The following is a 17,109-nucleotide window of genomic DNA, read 5'->3' on the forward strand; positions in this document are numbered from 1 at the left end:
CTTCCTTCCTTCTTGTAAACTGCAGAATCAGTTTAATAAATATTGAGTTTTTACAGGAAAAATTGATTAAAATGGAAATTCTGCAAAAAAAGGGACATTTTTACATTTTTCCTTTATTTTCCTTTTATTTCTTGTGAGACACTGAAAAGGTTAACATAGTTTGTAATCTCATAACTGAATTGGTCCTTTAAAAAGTGGGGTAAAAATTGCATCTAAAATTCTAATCCCTCTAACATCCCCAAAAAAAGAAAAATTACATTTATAAAATGATGCCAACATAAACTAGACATGTGGATTTCCCACATGTCTAGTTTATGTTGGCATCATTTTATAAATGTAATTTTTCTTTTTTTGGGGATGTTAGAGGGATTAGAATTTTAGATGCAATTTTTACCCCACTTTTTAAAGGACCAATTCAGTTATGAGATTACAAACTATGTTAACCTTTTCAGTGTCTCACAAGAAATAAAAGGAAAATAAAGGAAAAATGTAAAAATGTCCCTTTTTTTGCAGAATTTCCATTTTAATCAATTTTTCCTGTAAAAACTCAATATTTATTAAACTGATTCTGCAGTTTACAGGAAGGAAGGAAGATTTCACTGGTATAATTTTAAGTTTTCATGTCACATTTGAAAACTCCCTAATGTACCCTACAGTAGAAATTCCCCAAAATTGCCCCCATTTTGGAAACTACGGGATAAGGTAAAGTAATAACTATTTTATGAGGTATCACTATTTGTCTTAAAAGCAAATAAATCAAAATTTTAAAAATTGGATTTTTTTTTTATAAATAAAGGTGAACTTTATCAATGCTCAAATTTACCACTGTCAGGAAATACAATGTGTCACAAGAAAACGTGAATAAGTAAAATCGTTCCAAAATTATTACCAAGTAAAGTGACACATCAGATTTGCAATAACTGGGCGGGGTAGAAGGGGTTAATCAATAAAAATGGTAATGACAGTACATTGAATCCAAGGTATATTTTTCTAGACAATTACACAAATAGCTAAAAAGCTACAAACCCCCTGTTCTTGACATATTTTCAACCTAAACTTTATTATAGTTAAATAAGCTGGTGCCCTAAGTAAATTGTGATTAACCCCTTCAACCCCAGGCCTGTTTTCACCTTCCTGCCCATGCCATTTTTTGCAAATCTGACATGTCACTTTATGTGGTAATAACTTTGGAACACTTTTACTTATCCAAGCCATTCTGAGATTGTTTTCTCGTGACACATTGTACTTCATGATGGTCATAAATTTGAGTTCATACATTTCACCTTTTTTTTGTGAAAAATCCCAAATTTACCAAACATTTCTTAATTGCTTTACATTTCCCATATATCTACTTCATGTTTGGATCATTTTAAAAATGCCATTTACATTTTTGGGGACGTTAAAAGGCTTAGAAGTTTGGAAACGAAAATTTCTAAAACCCACTTTTTCAGGACCAGTTCAGGTCTGAAGTCACTTTGTGACCCCATTTTAGAAACATCACCCCTCAAGGTATACAAAACAGATTTTTACAAATTTTGTTAACCCTTTAGGTGTTCCACAAGAATTAATGGAAAATGGAAAAGAAATTTCAGAATTTCACTTTTTTGGCAGATTTTACATTTTTAATCAATTTTTTTTCCAGTAGCAAAGCAAGGGTAAACAGCCAAATAAAATTTTATATTTATTAACCTGATTCTGGGGTTTACAGAAACACCCCACATGTGATTGTAAACTGCTGTAGGGGCACACGGCGGGGAGCAGTAGGAAAGGAACGCCATATGGTTTTTGGAAGGCAGATTTAGATGCCATGTCCCATTTGAAGCCCCCGTGATCCACCCCTACAATAGAAACTCAAAAAAGTGACCACATTTTGGAAGCTACGGGATAAGGTGCCAGTTTTATTGGTACTATTTTGGGGTACATATGATTTTTAATTGCTCTATATTACGTTTTTTGTGAGGCAAGGTAACCAAAAAATTGATGTTTTGCCACCGTTTGTATTTTTTCTTTTTAACAACATTCTTCTGACAGGTTAGATCATGCGCTATTTTTATAGAGCAGGTTGTTACGGACACAATGATATGAAATATGTCTACTTTCTATGATGATTGTTTCAGTTGTACATAATAAAGCATTTTTTAAAACAAAAATTAGGTTTTTGTATCTCCATCTTCTGAACACCCTATTTAAAAAATAATAATTCTGACAATCATCTTGTGCAGGGGCTCGTTTTTTGCAGGAAGAGTTGACGTTTTTATTGGTACCATTTTAATGTACATATGATTTTTTTGATCATTCATTATTACACTTTATGGGCCAAGGGGACCAAAAAATTGGTTGTTTTGGCGTAGTTTTTATTTATTTTTACAGCGTTTGCCTGAGGCATTAGGTCATGTGACTTTTTTATAGAACAGTTCGTTACAGACGTGGCAATACCTAATATGTCTACTTTTTATTATTTATCAAAGTTTTACACAATAATAGCATTTTTTAAACCAAAATAATGATATTTTAGTGTATTCATAGTCTGAGAGCGATAGCGCTTTTATTTTTTGACTAATTGTCTTAAGTAAGGACTCATTTTTTGCGGGATGTTGTGACTGGAACTATTTTGGGGGGTATATGCCTTTTTGATTGCTTGGTGTTGCAATTTTACTGATGTAAGGTGACAAAAATTGCTTTTTTTTTTACACAGATTAAATTCTTTTTTTTTTACGGTGTTCATCTGAGTGGTTAGGTCATGTGATATTTTTATAGAGCTGGTTGTTACGGACGTGGCGATACCTAATATGTATATATATATTATTTTATGTATTTCACTTTAGCACAATAATAGCAGTTTTGAAACAGCAGCTGCAAGATTAGTGTGCAACTGCATTCCAAAACGTCCAATCAGAGACAGTGGCATGCTAAGGGGGGGGGGGGGGGGGGCATTGGATGCTGGCTCTCAGGGGGTGCCAGAGTCCAGAAGCAATGAGCGATTCCATCAATACACATGGAAGCGCTCATTGCTGGAGCATCATCGGGAGCTGGGTCCTGTCACTCACCGCTCAGCTCCCTGCGCTCCTCCTCTCCTTCAGTCCGGCTATGCTCTGAATGGTGAGTTTTTCCTGCTCCACCATTCAGCCTGCATGCACAGGTCACGCTGCCGGACTGTGTGGGAGGAGCCTTCAGCCCAGGACTTTGCCTATGCTCCTCCGATCTGTGTCTGTAGGGGGAGAGGACTGTGAGCTTCAGGAACAGGACAAGGTGAGTAGTTATTGTGGTGTTTTTTTTTTGTTTTGTTTTTTAACACAGAGTGGGAACAATGCATTTCTACTCTGGAGGAGGCACAGAGGGCATTGCTAACTTGAAGGGGGCACAATATGCATTTCTACTATGGAGGGGGCACAGTGCACAGAGGGCATTACTATTCTGAAGGGGGCACAGTGCACAGAGGGTATTACTACTATGAAGGGGGCACAGAGGGCATTATTACTGTGAAGGGGCCACAATGAGCATTACTACTATGAAGGGGGCACAATGGGCATTACTACTATGAAGGGGGAACAGAGGGCATTATTACTGTGAGGGGGCACAATGGGCATTACTAGCACAGAGGGCATTACTACTATTAAGAGGTCACAATAGGGATTTCAACTATGAAGGGGGACAGAGGGCATTACTACTATTAAGAGGACACATTGGGCATTATTACTATGAAGGGGGCACAAAGAGGGCATTACTACAGTGAATAGGGCACAACTACTGTAAAGGGGGCACAATGAAGGGATAAGTACTTTAAGGGGGCACAATGTGGGCATAATTTCTGTTAGGGGGCACACATCTGTACAAAACTATTGTGACGGATGTACAATGAGGGCAATACTACTGTGAGTGGATACTATTTTATTTATTTTTTTAAGCATTGGGTGGTGCCAGAGAAAGGACCCGCTACGGTTGCCAAACACCCTAGGCACACCACTGATCAGAGATAAACCCGACCACCCAGGATATTTATAGTCAGTGGTAAAAAAATCCAACTTATCCCGAAAAAATAAGCCCTCATATGGCTATATGAATGGAAAATTTAAAATGTTATGGCTATTGGAACGTGGGGAGGTGGTTAATTGAGAATCTGTGTGTGGACCTAATTGGGTGGCTCAGGCAATAGTAGTATCACCTGTTCTTTAATTCAGGCTGAATTCGATTGACAGGGTTGCAGATCTAATTATTTCAGGTTTAGCAACCTTTCTTAGTTATGTCTAACTTAAATTTTATTTGATAAAGGAGTTTCTGCTGAGTTGAGTCCTGTCATGGCCTCTTTGCCCAGCTTAGTACCTCATGGCCTTTATGCCTGCCTTGGTGCCCCATTGCCTCTGTGCCTTGCCTTGGTGCCGCAGGGTCCCTATGCCTGCCTTGGTGCCGCATAACTTCTGTGCCTGGAATTCCATGTAAAAATACAAAGGAGCATCAGCTATAAGATATAAAAATCTTTTTATAAGGAATATTGCACTTATCAAATACAAAGTTTTCCAGTCCAGAGAAATGCAAATATTTCTTCACATACATAACAGCATAGATCCAGTCATATTAAATCCAGAAATATCTGGAAATAGTCCACGAAAATGGTGATTTAGGGCAGAGTTCATGAAGTAAATGGATGAAGTACACTCAATCTTCAATATTTCAGTAATCACTGCTCCCTTTCTTAAGCATTTGCCTGGGGAGCTGCCTCACGGTCTCTTTTTCCTGCCATTGCAACCTATGCTTCCACTTGCCTCTCCTCCGTTCCTGGGTCACCTGACTAGCGCCATGTGAAGATCTCTTGGTGGAACCCACAGGACTGCCTCTGGCCTCAAATCCATGTGGGGTGGAGTTCTTTCTCCCTTATTCCCCCTTGAGTTCATGCCAACACCTCCTGGTGTTGGGTCCCCGAGCTTTTCCTTGATCGCTATGAAGTTAATTGTATTGATGTTAATTGTGCCTTCAGCTTTTCTCTGCCTCTTACCTATAGGCATTCCAAGGGTAGTAGATTATCATACGATCACAATTAACCTCTTGGGAATAAAGAGCAGTAGTGGTCTACAGTATTCCTATTACTTGGTGCATTATTTATATATGATGTTACAATATATTATCTGAGACTAGAGCAGTTCACTCTTTCCTCAATGGTACTTTCCATATGAGCTAGGCTTAGGATTGGAGGGCAGTCTTTTTCTTGCCAATGTCTGATAAGACAATTTATTTCCTGATCATCAATATTCTAAGATTCTTCATCTAATTAACCCAGGTTATTTTCCATTTTCATTTTTTACTCCCAGCCCTCCCAATGCCATACATTTTTCATTTTTTTCATTCATATAGCCGTATGAGGGCTTGTTTTTTTTGTGGGACAAGATGTACTTTTTCCTTTGCATTGCCATATTCTGAACCCCATAACTTCATTCATGTTTTTATAGTACGGGCATTTTTGCACATGACAATGCCCATAATGCTGACTTGTTTAATTATGCATTTTTATTTTAATATTGAGGAAAGGGTTGCGATTTCCAAATTTTATTTTTGTATATATATATTATTATTTTTGTACTTTTTTTTTTTTATAGTTCTCCAAGGAAACTATAGCAAGCAATCATTTTATTGCTTCTCTAATAGACTTTAATACATTAGCATTACACTCTGTTCTTATGGTGGCAGGCTCTTCATAGGAACTAGCATGTGGCTAGGGCAGCTCTAAAGCCCTCCCATTAGTGCTGGTGATGTCACTGGGCTTAATGCTGGGAGGAAGCCTGCACCTAGAAATCCCTGTGGAGACCCTGGTACCAGTGGCGTAGGGATCGCCATAGCAGTGGCTATGGGGCCCTATGCCACTGGGGGCCCGTCCGGACCGCATTCATTTTTTTTATTTTTTTTTATTAACACACACAGGCAGCCAGGCCCGACCGCCCGCCCAGTGTAGTAGGCGGGGCGAGGGCAGTCCGCGGCTCGGGCCTGGCTGGGGGGAAGCCAAGGAGTAGTCAGGTCAGGACTGGAGCAGGCGGGCCTGGGGCGCACTGCCGCACGAGCAGAAGATGAGGTAGGCGGTGGAGGGGGCCGGAACGGGGGCGTACTTGTGGGTTAGCCACTCTGTGAGGTCTGCTGTAGTGTTGGATACAGTTCAGCAGAACTTGGTGGTGCAGGTATGGCAGCCGTAATATGGCTGTAGGAAACTGAATTATAATACTTTTGTCCTTTTTAACACAAAACCATGTAACATCACATGGGTATTTTGGCTAATACAGTACCACACTATTTCTGCTACACATCCTTTAAAAAAAGAGCTTCAGCAGCAGCGTGTATTATGCAATTTTCTGTTTGAGTTGCTGCAAAACAGCATAACACACTTCAGAGGCTGCAGGAGGATGGCAGACAGGCTACAATAGTGAGAACATACGTACCGGACCAGAACCTGATATATAGCTGCTAAATATAGGATACTAAAGAGTGAGTGAGTGGAGGACCTGTGGTGATGTCACCCAGAGGCAGAGCCAAGCACCAGCGCCACAGCGCAGGAAAGCACAGCGCCACAGCGCAGTGACATAACTAGAGGGAGGAGGCGGACTCAGGCGGTGGAGGGGGCCGGGCCGGGGGTGTACCCAGAGAACTTATGATTTCTGAGATACTTGATCTAAATTCTGAAGTTAAAAAGAGCTGCCTGCAGAGTGGGGCCCCCAAGAGAAGCAAGGGACACCCTCCTTATCCTTGCAGGTTTGCAGACAGCTCTTTTTAACTTCAGAATTCAGATCATCAGACTCACTAATTACAAATTTACAGCACACACACCCCTGTAGTGTCCACCATCAGGGGGGGGCACACTGACACTATAGTTCTGGGGTTTCTTTTCTTCCCTCCCCTGTCTGATGGTGGACACTACAGGGGTGTGTGTTGTAATTAGTAAGTGAGAATCTGATGATCTGAAGTTAAAAATAACCTTTATTCATTTGCTGCCAGTGATGTCACCGGGCTCCACATAGAAGTTGGCGAAAATAGCTGAAAATATACGGAGGCACCTTTATTTAGATGTACATTGTGAGTAAACGTGTTTTTTTTTTTTTTTTTTTTTCTTCAAACATTTGGTCCTGGACAGTTGCCCAAATCTAGGTTATATAAGCTTTCTTAACCCGAAAGAGCGGCCATGTGAGAGTATATTGCTGAGAGTTTGGCCAAGGGACATATTATATTAGACCTTCCAAGTGGTGGCTTTTTTTTATTTTTTTGTAAAGAAGAAAGACGGAACCCTTCGGCCATGCCTGGACTTCCATGAGCTCGCTCGTATTACGGTCCGTGATCCGTACCCCCTTCCTTAGTTTCCTGACTTGTTTAATCAGATTGTGGGTGTCAAAGTGTTCTCCAAGTTGGACCTCTGGGGGGCATATCATCTGGTCAGAATCAAGGAAGAGGATGAATGCAAGACGGCGTTTAATGCCCCAGAGGGTCATTTTGAGAGTCTGGTCATACAGTTTGGATTAACTAATTCTCCCGCAGTTTTTCAGCATTTTGTTAATGGTATCTTTCATCATCTGGTGGGGAGGTTTGTTGTTGTATATCTGGATGACCTATTAATTTATTCTCCACATATGGAGACTCATCAGTATCACGTGACACAGGTGTTACAGATCCTAAGAGATAATAAATTGTATGCTAAAATGTAAAAGTGTGTATTTGCAGTTCATGAAGTGCAATTCCTGGGTTACCTACTCTCCTCTTCAGGTTTTCATATGGATCCTAAGAAGGTCCCTGCTGTGTTAGACTGGGATCAACCTGAAAATCTGAAAGCGCTTATGCTATTTTTGGGATTCACCAACTATTACCGTGAATTTATTTTGAACTACTCGACTGTGGTCCAACCTTTGACGGACATTACTAAGAAAGGTTTGGATGTCTCAGTCTGGTCTGATGCGGCATTACAAGCCTTTTCTGCAGTGAAGGAGTGTTTTGCTTCTTCTCCTATAGTGGTGCAACCTGATGTGTCACTGCCATTCATTGTGGAAGTTGACGCATCCGAGGTGGGGGTAGGAACAGTTTTGTCACAGGGTCCTTCACCTAGTAAATGGCGCCCATGTGCTTTCTTCTCTAAGAAACTCTCAGCTGCAGAAAATTAAATATGACGTGGGTAATTGCTGGCCATTAAGTTGGCTTTTGAGGAATGGCGTCATTGGTTGGAAGGAGCAATTCATCCTATTACTGTGCTTACTGACCACAGAAATCTGGCTTATCTGGAGTCAGCTAAACGACTGAACCCAAGGCAGGCCAGATGGTCATTGTTTTTCACCAGATTTAATTTAATCGTCCCCTATCGCCCTGGGGTTAAGAAAGTCAAGGCTGCTGCTTTGTCACGTAGCTTCCCTTGGGGGGGGGGGGGGGGATTCAGAACATCCTGGTCAGATACTGTCTGAAGGGGTAGTCATATCGGCCCTATATCCTGACCTAGAGGCAGAGTTGTTGGATGCTCAGTGAGATTCTTGTCCTCGTGGGAAGTTGTTTGTTCCTTCTGAATTGCGTCACAAGGTGTTCAAGGAACATCACTATATAGTTCTCACAGGACACAATGGGAGCAGATCCACTGTTGATCTCCTCTCTTGTAGAATTTGGTGGCCCGGGTTGCGTAAGAGTGTCGAGGACTATGTGTTTGCTTGTAGTACTTGTGTACATGCTGTGTCACATACTCTGCCTTCCGGATCTTTACTTCTGTTGCCCATCCCGTCCAGACCATGGCCTCATTTGTCCATGGATTTTATCACAGAATTGCCTAATTCTTTAGTAAAAACTGTGATTTTATTGGTTGTGGATCGCTTTAGTAAGATGGCGCATTTTATAGCATTGCCAGATCTACCTAATGCTAAAACTCTTGCACAAGTGTTTGTCGATAACATCTTTAAATTACGTGGTATTCCTTCTGATGCGGTGTCTAATAGGTGGACTCAGTTTGTTTTCAAATTCTGGAAGGCGTTCTGTACTCGTCTGAGGGTACAATTGTCCTTCTCTTCGGCCTTTCATCCTCAGTCGAACGAACAGACTGAACACACTAACCAGAATCTGGAGACTTATTTGAGATGTTTTGTCTCGGAGAACCAGGAGGAGTAGTCTTCATTTTTGTCTTTAGCCGAATTTTGCCATAAATAACCGGACAGGAGTCCACTGATAAGCCCCGTTTTTGGGGGAATATTGGTTCCACCTGCAATCTGGCACATTTTCTGGTACAGAAACTTCTGGTATATTGGAAGAGGAACAATTTTCCTCTTCTTTGTCATCAATTTGGCGGAGGATTCAAAATAATCTAAAAAAATGGGCAATAAGTATAAATATATGGCTGACAAGAGACGTATGAGTGGTCTGGACCTGAGAGCCTTTCGTTTTGAAATCCCTCAGGCTTTGAATATTCATAATGTGTTCCATAAGTCGTTGTTGGAGATATGTTGAACCTGCTGAACCATCCTCTTTGCCTCCCGCGCCTGTCATGGTGGATAGTAATCTAGAATTTCAAATAGCCAAGATAGTGGACTCCCGAATTCTCCATAGATCCCTCTAGTATCTCGTCCACTGGAAGGGTTATGGACCAGAGGAGAGGATGTGGGTTCCAGCAGCCGATGTTAATGTTAATCGTCTTGTGAAAAGCTTTTCACAGGGCTCATCCGGATAAAGACGGTCCTGGGTGTCCGGAGGCCACCCGTAGAAGGAGGGGTAATTTCATGGTCCTGCCTGTGACAGGGACAAGAATTTCGAGGAGACTAGCTGCACGTGATGTGATCTGACTGCCTCTCTGGTTTCACTCTTGTGTGTTGTTGCTGGTTATGACCACACCTCTTGTCTCAGTTGTAGCCTAAGTGGTCATTCCTTCTCCTCTATTTAGTCTGGCCTCACCCATCATGCTATGCGGTGATAGCTCCTTGTTTGTGGAAGTCCTGGCTTTGGTTCTCTCTGAGGTCCTGCTCGTCCGCATACTTCTTGAAGTTACGTTTATCTTCTTTGTTTGTTGTTTTTCCCGACCTGCTGATATTAGGCCTGAGTGGGTTTCCTATTCCTTTTTCTGGGAATGAATATGTCATCCGTGTCCTGACACTATCTCCAGGGCCCTGTTAGGGTTATATAGGGCTTAGGTTCCTGCGTATGAACATTCCTACCATCAAGGTCTCTTCATACTGATAGCAGTCAGGTCTTGGCGTAGGGACTCACTAGATGTGGCCATTTCCCTAGGTTCCAGGCCTAATACCGCTTTCCTTCCCTTCTGTGTTCAGTGTGGAGTGTATTTATCACAGTGCGCCGTGACACCCTTATCAGACCCCTTAAAGAGGTTGTCCGCTTTTAACTATTGATGACCTATCCTCAATATGGGTCATCAATATCAGACATCTGAGTGACAGAGTGCTGTCTTCTCTGCTCTGTTTACCTGCTCACAGCAGCAATTGCAGTGGTGAGCAGGTGTAATTACTACTATGGTGTTCCCATTCATTACTATGTGATGACTCCTTTGTATTCCCTTGAACAGACGGATCCATCCCATAGAAGTGAATGGGGATGCCATACTTGTAATTTACACCTGCTCACCACTGAAATTGCTGCAGCAAGCACGTAAACGGAGCAGAGAAGACCACTTTCGTATAAGCGCTGCCTTCTCTTCAAACAGCTGATCAACAGGGTTGTTGGGAGTCGGACCCCTGACGATCTGATATTGATGTTCTATCCTGAGGATAGGTCATCAATAGTAAAAAGCGGACAACCCCTTTAAAGACTTGTGACACCTTTGTGCACTTAAAATCAATAACCCCATATCTAACTACCGTAATGCAGCACATAATAAAATTGCACTTGTTTGTTTACTGGGATCATCTTTGCTTCACATGCACTCAGAAATACTCTTATATGAGATTCACTCACTGTTCTGATGTCTCCTGAGCCTGTGTGGGTGTTTCTGTTGATTTCACATGCACCAGCAAAGCTCTGCTCCACAAAGCTGCCCCCATATCCTGTTACATAGATAATAGCTGCACAGCTATCAGCAGGCTTACAGGCGAAACTGCGTTGGTTCAGGAGTCGGCCGAGAGTTCGATACACCATTCAAGGTATGCTTATTTTGTTCTTTCACCGGACCTCAATATTTCCACAATTGCCTCTCTTGTACTTTGTTTGGGGCGTTATTGCCATGAGGCTCTTTGGTATGTTTTTCTAGCCAGCATTCCTTTTCCCTGTCTTTTTGGTGTGCTGATCTTTGGGATGTGGTGGAACGGGAGCTTCATGCCCTGGATGTGCATCCCTCAAATCTCCATCAACTGCAAGATGCTATCTTATCAATATGGAACAACATTTATAAAGAATGCTATCAGCACCTTGTTGAATCAGTGCCACGTAGAATTAAGGCAGTTCTGAAGGCAAAAGGGGGTCCACCGTATTAGTATGGTGTTCTTAATAATTCTTTAGGTGAGTGTATATTTGTAATGTAAAGAAAAAAACATCCACATTCTCAAACACTTTATTCACCCTTGTTGCAATGTTTTCGACTCATTCACAGAGCTTTTTTTCAACCTATGAGCTAAATTGTTGCGACTAGTGTTTCAAGTTCAGCGTCTAATGTTCAGGTCATCTAAGAATTTAGTTATCGATTCCGCTACTACTGACCATAACTTATGCTGCCATTTTTTTTTTATTATTAAATTATTATATATATATATATATAGTCCTGGATTTGTTGCTGGATCGATTGACCTGCAACCTCCATATTTATATTTGGCCTGCTGTGCTGTCATTGTCATAAATATCTATTAGGGTTACTTCTGCAGTATATAAATCATTTGCTAGACGTAGTTGTGCGTGTGTGTATGTAATATGTCTATTTATTTTTTTAATTTTGGTTTTGGACAATAAAATAATTTTTGTAGTTAGAGGCCCATTTTTTGCGGGATGAGATGACTGATTGGTACCATTTTGGGGCACATATGACTTTTTGAACACTTGGTATTATACTTTTTGTGATGTAAGGTGATGAAAAGGCTTTTTTTTGGCACATTCTTCATTTTATATTTTTACGCCGTTCACCAGACAGGTTGGATCACATGATATTTTTATAGGTCACATCATTAGGGACACTGCGATACCTAATATGTGCATTTTTGAAATTTTATTTTACACAATAAAAGCATTTTTTTTTAAAAATCATGTTTTTGTGTCTCCATATTTTTTTGGGGGTGATTGTCTTAGGTAGAGTCTCATTTTTTGCGGGATGTAAGGTGAGAGAAAAAATAGCTTTTTTTGGCACAGTTTTTATTTTATTTTATTTTCTTGGGCGTTCACCAGACCGGTTAGCTCATGTGATATTTTTATAGAGCAGGTTGTTACAGACGCGGCGATACCTAATATGTCTGTTTTTTTAATATATATATTTTGGTTTTACACAATAAAGAGCATTTTTTAAAAATAAATAAATCCTGTTTTAGTGTTTCCATTTTCTGAAAGCTGTATCTTTTTTATTTTTGGGGCAATTGTCTTTTGTAGTGGCTCATTGTTTTGTTTGATGAGATGATGGTTTGATTGATTCTATTTTGGTGTACATATGACTCTTTTGATCACTTTTTATACTATTTTTTAGGAAGTGCGGTGGGCAAAATTGCAATTCCATCATAGTTTTTATTCATGTTTTTTTATGGCGCTCTCCGAGTGTTTAAGTACGTGATCCTTTTATAGATCAGGTCATTACGGATGAGGCAATACCAAACGTGTTTAGTGTTTTTTATTTTTTACATTTTTGTTTAAGCTTCTTCTTTTTACTTTTTCCCCCACTTTTTGGACACTTGGTTCTTGAAGATCCAGTGGGTCTGATGCCTCTACAATACACTGCAGTACACTGTATAGTGTACTGCAGTATATTTGCATGTACACTTAGCCTGATCAGGCTCAGCTGTACCATAGCAAGCCAGATGCCTTTGAAGGTGTTTGGTTGCCATGGTAACCATTGTGACATTGCCACAGCAGCGCAACGGCCTGATGGGGGAAAGAACTCCCTCAAATTACCCTTCAAGCATCGGGCCACATTAGAGCAGTGGCCTGATGCTTAGTCGCTCCGTAGAGCGGTCTCTAAGGACAGCGGCATGGAAAGTGTTAAACGGTCAGCCACCGATGTTGGGCGTTTCAAGCAGAATGGCAGCTGTGCGCGCTCCTGTGTGGTTTAAAGGTGTCCCTATCCTTTAAACTAATAAGACTCCAGATGAGATCCCCAAAATAAATACAGGCCAAGACCAAACCCTCTAAACAAATGCTGGACCCCTGACAGTTAGGATCCATTCACACATTGTGCGGCCCCATAAAAATGAATGGGTCCGCAATTCCGTTCCGCAAAATGCGGAACGGAATTGCGGATGTGTGAATGGAGCCTTAAACAAAATGGGTCACATTCTCTTCTGTGGATCTTTGCAGTTCTCTCCACTGGCTTCAGGACCTGCACAGATCACAACACGTGACTGTATCTTTGCAGATCCTTTAAGAGTAACAGGACCGGCAGATGAGAGGGAAGTTGGTCTTTTTACAGCCATTCTGCCTCTGCAATAGGGAGAGATGATGTTGCTTTTATAGTTGATCCTACATTGTTAATCAACTTGAATGACAAAAGCAGACTACAGCTTATGACGACAACTTATGACGACAATTATTGCTACTACTATATGATGATATTTTTTTGTTTATAGAGTACTGCCATTCCAAGAACATGGGCATCAACAGATCACCTGTCTATTGTGTGGTAAGTACACTCTTCTCTAGGAAATCAGTATTACACCTTTATTTGATGATTTGGCATTACAGGATCAGCTGAATAGTTAAATGGTTATACTGAATAAAAATTAAATACCTCTTTAAAAACTTAATTTTTATAGTTTTTAAAAGGGCTGTCTTTTCTTGAAAACCTCTGTCTTTATGTATGGCTAAAATGTTACTAACCCACAAAAAAAAGTTAATTTGTCCCTTATACTGCATGATGATTTTTTTTAAATAAAAAATGGCAAAGTAGTTGTTTTTTGTATTTAAATCCCTCTCCCTCAAAATAAAACATAAAGTTATGCATACCCCAAAAATGGTGCCAAATAAGCCTTCATTAGCTACCGCTTTGGAAATATAAGCAATGTATGGCTCTTTAATGCAGGTCATTGAGGGATTAATCAATAACTTACATGTATCAAAAAATTAGACCAAGTTCCACATAAAACAAGGCCTCTCACAAGTACATTAACCTTAAAATGAAAAAAATAAATAAATTAGACCACTGAAAAGCCAATAGGCAAATTTATGCTGGTTTTCAAGGGGGTTGCAAGAAGAATGGTAATTACAGTTACCGGTAATTTGATTTATCAAAATCTACAACAACACCATGGAGACGGGATCTGCCCTCAGGGATTGGAAACTTACCAAATAGATGGAGCCCCTCTTACTGCCTCAGTGGTTTACAGAGCCTGAGAGAGAATCTGACTGAAATTCACAAATTGTCACAAATTCACATGCGTCTGCGCTGGGAGAGAAATGCTGCTAATCCATTCCTCCTGGTGACACAACAGCATTATTAGCAACAGGATGCAATGCTCTGTTTCTCCCCACAGCAGGCATGTGTTGGAGGAGACTAGCATTGGGCTAAATTAGAGATGAGCGAATTTCCCCTTTGAAATTTGTTTTCAATTTGTTTAGCTAGTCCCCCTCTGCATAATGGAACTGGGACAGATCCGTTATGCAGCCCTTAGACTTCTATTATGACAGAATGAATAACGGAATACCTTTAAAGGCATTCCGTTATGCATTCCGTCATAGATTTGCATTATGGTCTGTGGTAACGGAATCCATAATGCAATTCTGCTTTTACAGTAAACAAATCGCAAACAAATTTCAAAATATGAAATTTGCTCATCTCTAGGCTGAATGCTCAGATACTCTATTCCTATGTGCTAGTGTATCTGACTAATGGAGCACCGAGTCATGACTGATCCGGTTCTGATCCTGCTCTATTTAAACCACTTCCTGGTCATATACCAGTGCCAGTGATAATCTATGACTTACTAGCTGTGCTCCTGGTTCCTGTGCTTATTGGTTGGTTCCTCTGACCCCGTCTTGTCTTCTGACCACTCTCTGTCTCTTGTTTGGTACTGTGTTGTCCGTCTGGTTCTGACCCATTTACGTACAACCCTGTTTTTGTGTTTTGTGTCTTGGTGTTTGTCTGTCTCTGCATGTAAGTAACGCAGGGGCTGTCGACCAGTTGCAGTCTTGCTACCTAGGGCTTGTACTGCACATAGGTAGGGAAAGCAGGCTGGGTTCTAGGTCACGACTCGCTGTCCATGTTTGTTCCTACCTACATGCATTACATAAGGTAAATAGATATATTCGAATATAAAAAGATTTTAGTTTTTTTAACAAAAGAAAAAAAAGACAGGAAGCATCGCCTTGTGTGTTGTATCACTTTAAAATAGTGGTATACAATGAGAGGTAATGTGCTATTTTAGCCTTGATGTTGATATTCACAACCCGAACAGGGGTTGGGTTCCTGACTTGCACTGCTGGAGTGATCTCCGAGATGATCAAAAGAAGAGAAGAAATATGTAGGGAACCGCTCCTTGGGTACTGTCAACAGATTTGACACATGGTAAGTATAATATAAAAATATAAGCTTTATTGATCACTGCATTTCAAGTGCGAACAGACCCTTTTATCAAGTTAAGATAGAGGGAAACATGTGGGACACATTTTAATAGGACTTTTTTTTGCACGCAGGCAAGAGTGAAGGCAGGGGGCATTCCATCTTTCAATGAAACTATTCATAGTGTAGCGCTCCTGCCAGGCCCTTCACCCATTTTTTGTAATTAGCGTTCTTTCAGTAAGTCAACGCTATTCTATTTCTGGTAGCTCAGGGAAACGTGCAATGACATTCTGTACTATTGTTGCCAGCATTGCTACAATTGTTGCAATCAATTTATTAATTGATATGAGGTTCAGATAAACATTCATGTTTAGTTGTGTATCTAGGGTATTAATTTATATATACGGTATTAGTTTTTAGTTTATCAAAGGTGTTGTCCGAGTTATATCTATATATGTTACGGGGGCTTATAACATTATTAAAAATACATTTGTAATTTACTCACATCATTTATCCTGCCGTGTTTCTGAATGGCCGATGCGGGTCACTTGACCCCTGACATCATCCACCAGGCTCGTGTACAGGCTTCTCCCTGCCTTAGGGAGTGGCCCGGCTCTGTACACAAAACGTCAGAGCCTTGTGTGCCTGCCCCCCTCTCTCTCTCCTCTGGCTGCCACAGCTCCTGTGAAGGATCGCACATGCGCAATCCTTATCAGTGCTGGCAGCGGGGTGGAAAGATTCAATGGTGTGCCCGCTGTTTAGTCCCCGGGCAGTGGGAAGAACACTCTGACCTATAGTAAAAGCTTCCTTCTGCGGTGCCACTAGGGAGGACAAGAGTTGTAGGGAGGAGGGGAACTGCTCATTACAGGAGCGGTACTCGGTGCTGTCTGCTCAGTTTGCCCTCTTGGCTGACTGCTCTTGTTTGGAACTCACTGACTATAAGCTGAGAAAACACCTGATGATGTCTCCCAAGGTGCTGATGATATGCTGCCAGTCTTCTTCTCCTTAGTCATGCCAAGCAGTGATAGGGTCGGTAAGTGTGTGCATAGATTATTGTTCGGTGGCCGGAACTCCATACTTAAGCTGCCTCAGTGACCCAGAAAAAAATGTATGTCATTTTTGCACACAGTGAGTGTTGTTTAAAAATAAACATCTCTCCCAAATAAATTGGCAGAATTGTGTTTTTCTCTTTTCCACCCCACACAACCCTTTTTTAAATTGTTTCAGTACACTGGCCCAGCTTTATTTATTTATAGCTTAGATAAATATAGCTTAGATATAGATATAGCTTAGATACATATAGCTGTCATATAGCTTGGATACATATAGCTGTCATATAGCTTGGATACATATAGCTGTCATATAGCTTGGATACATATAGCTGTCATATAGCTTGGATGGATATAGTTGTCATAGCTTAGATAGTTATAGCTGTCATATAGCTAAGGCTACTTTCACACTTACGTTTGGGGTTCTGCTTGTGAGTT

At 40.8% G+C, this 17,109-nt stretch overlaps 1 protein-coding gene across 1 annotated transcript in view; it reads left to right on the plus strand.

The window, feature by feature from the left end:
* Positions 1 to 17,109, plus strand: part of LOC122945418 (GPI inositol-deacylase-like) — a 657,393-nt gene that overhangs the window by 340,496 nt on the left and 299,788 nt on the right. Inside the window, exon 6 of the mRNA XM_044304488.1 lies at positions 13,695 to 13,747. Coding sequence (XP_044160423.1) covers positions 13,695 to 13,747 — 53 coding nt within the window. The remainder of the gene's footprint in view (positions 1 to 13,694; positions 13,748 to 17,109) is intronic.

This window comes from Bufo gargarizans, chromosome 8, assembly GCF_014858855.1.
Source record: "Bufo gargarizans isolate SCDJY-AF-19 chromosome 8, ASM1485885v1, whole genome shotgun sequence".
NCBI lineage: Eukaryota > Metazoa > Chordata > Amphibia > Anura > Bufonidae > Bufo > Bufo gargarizans.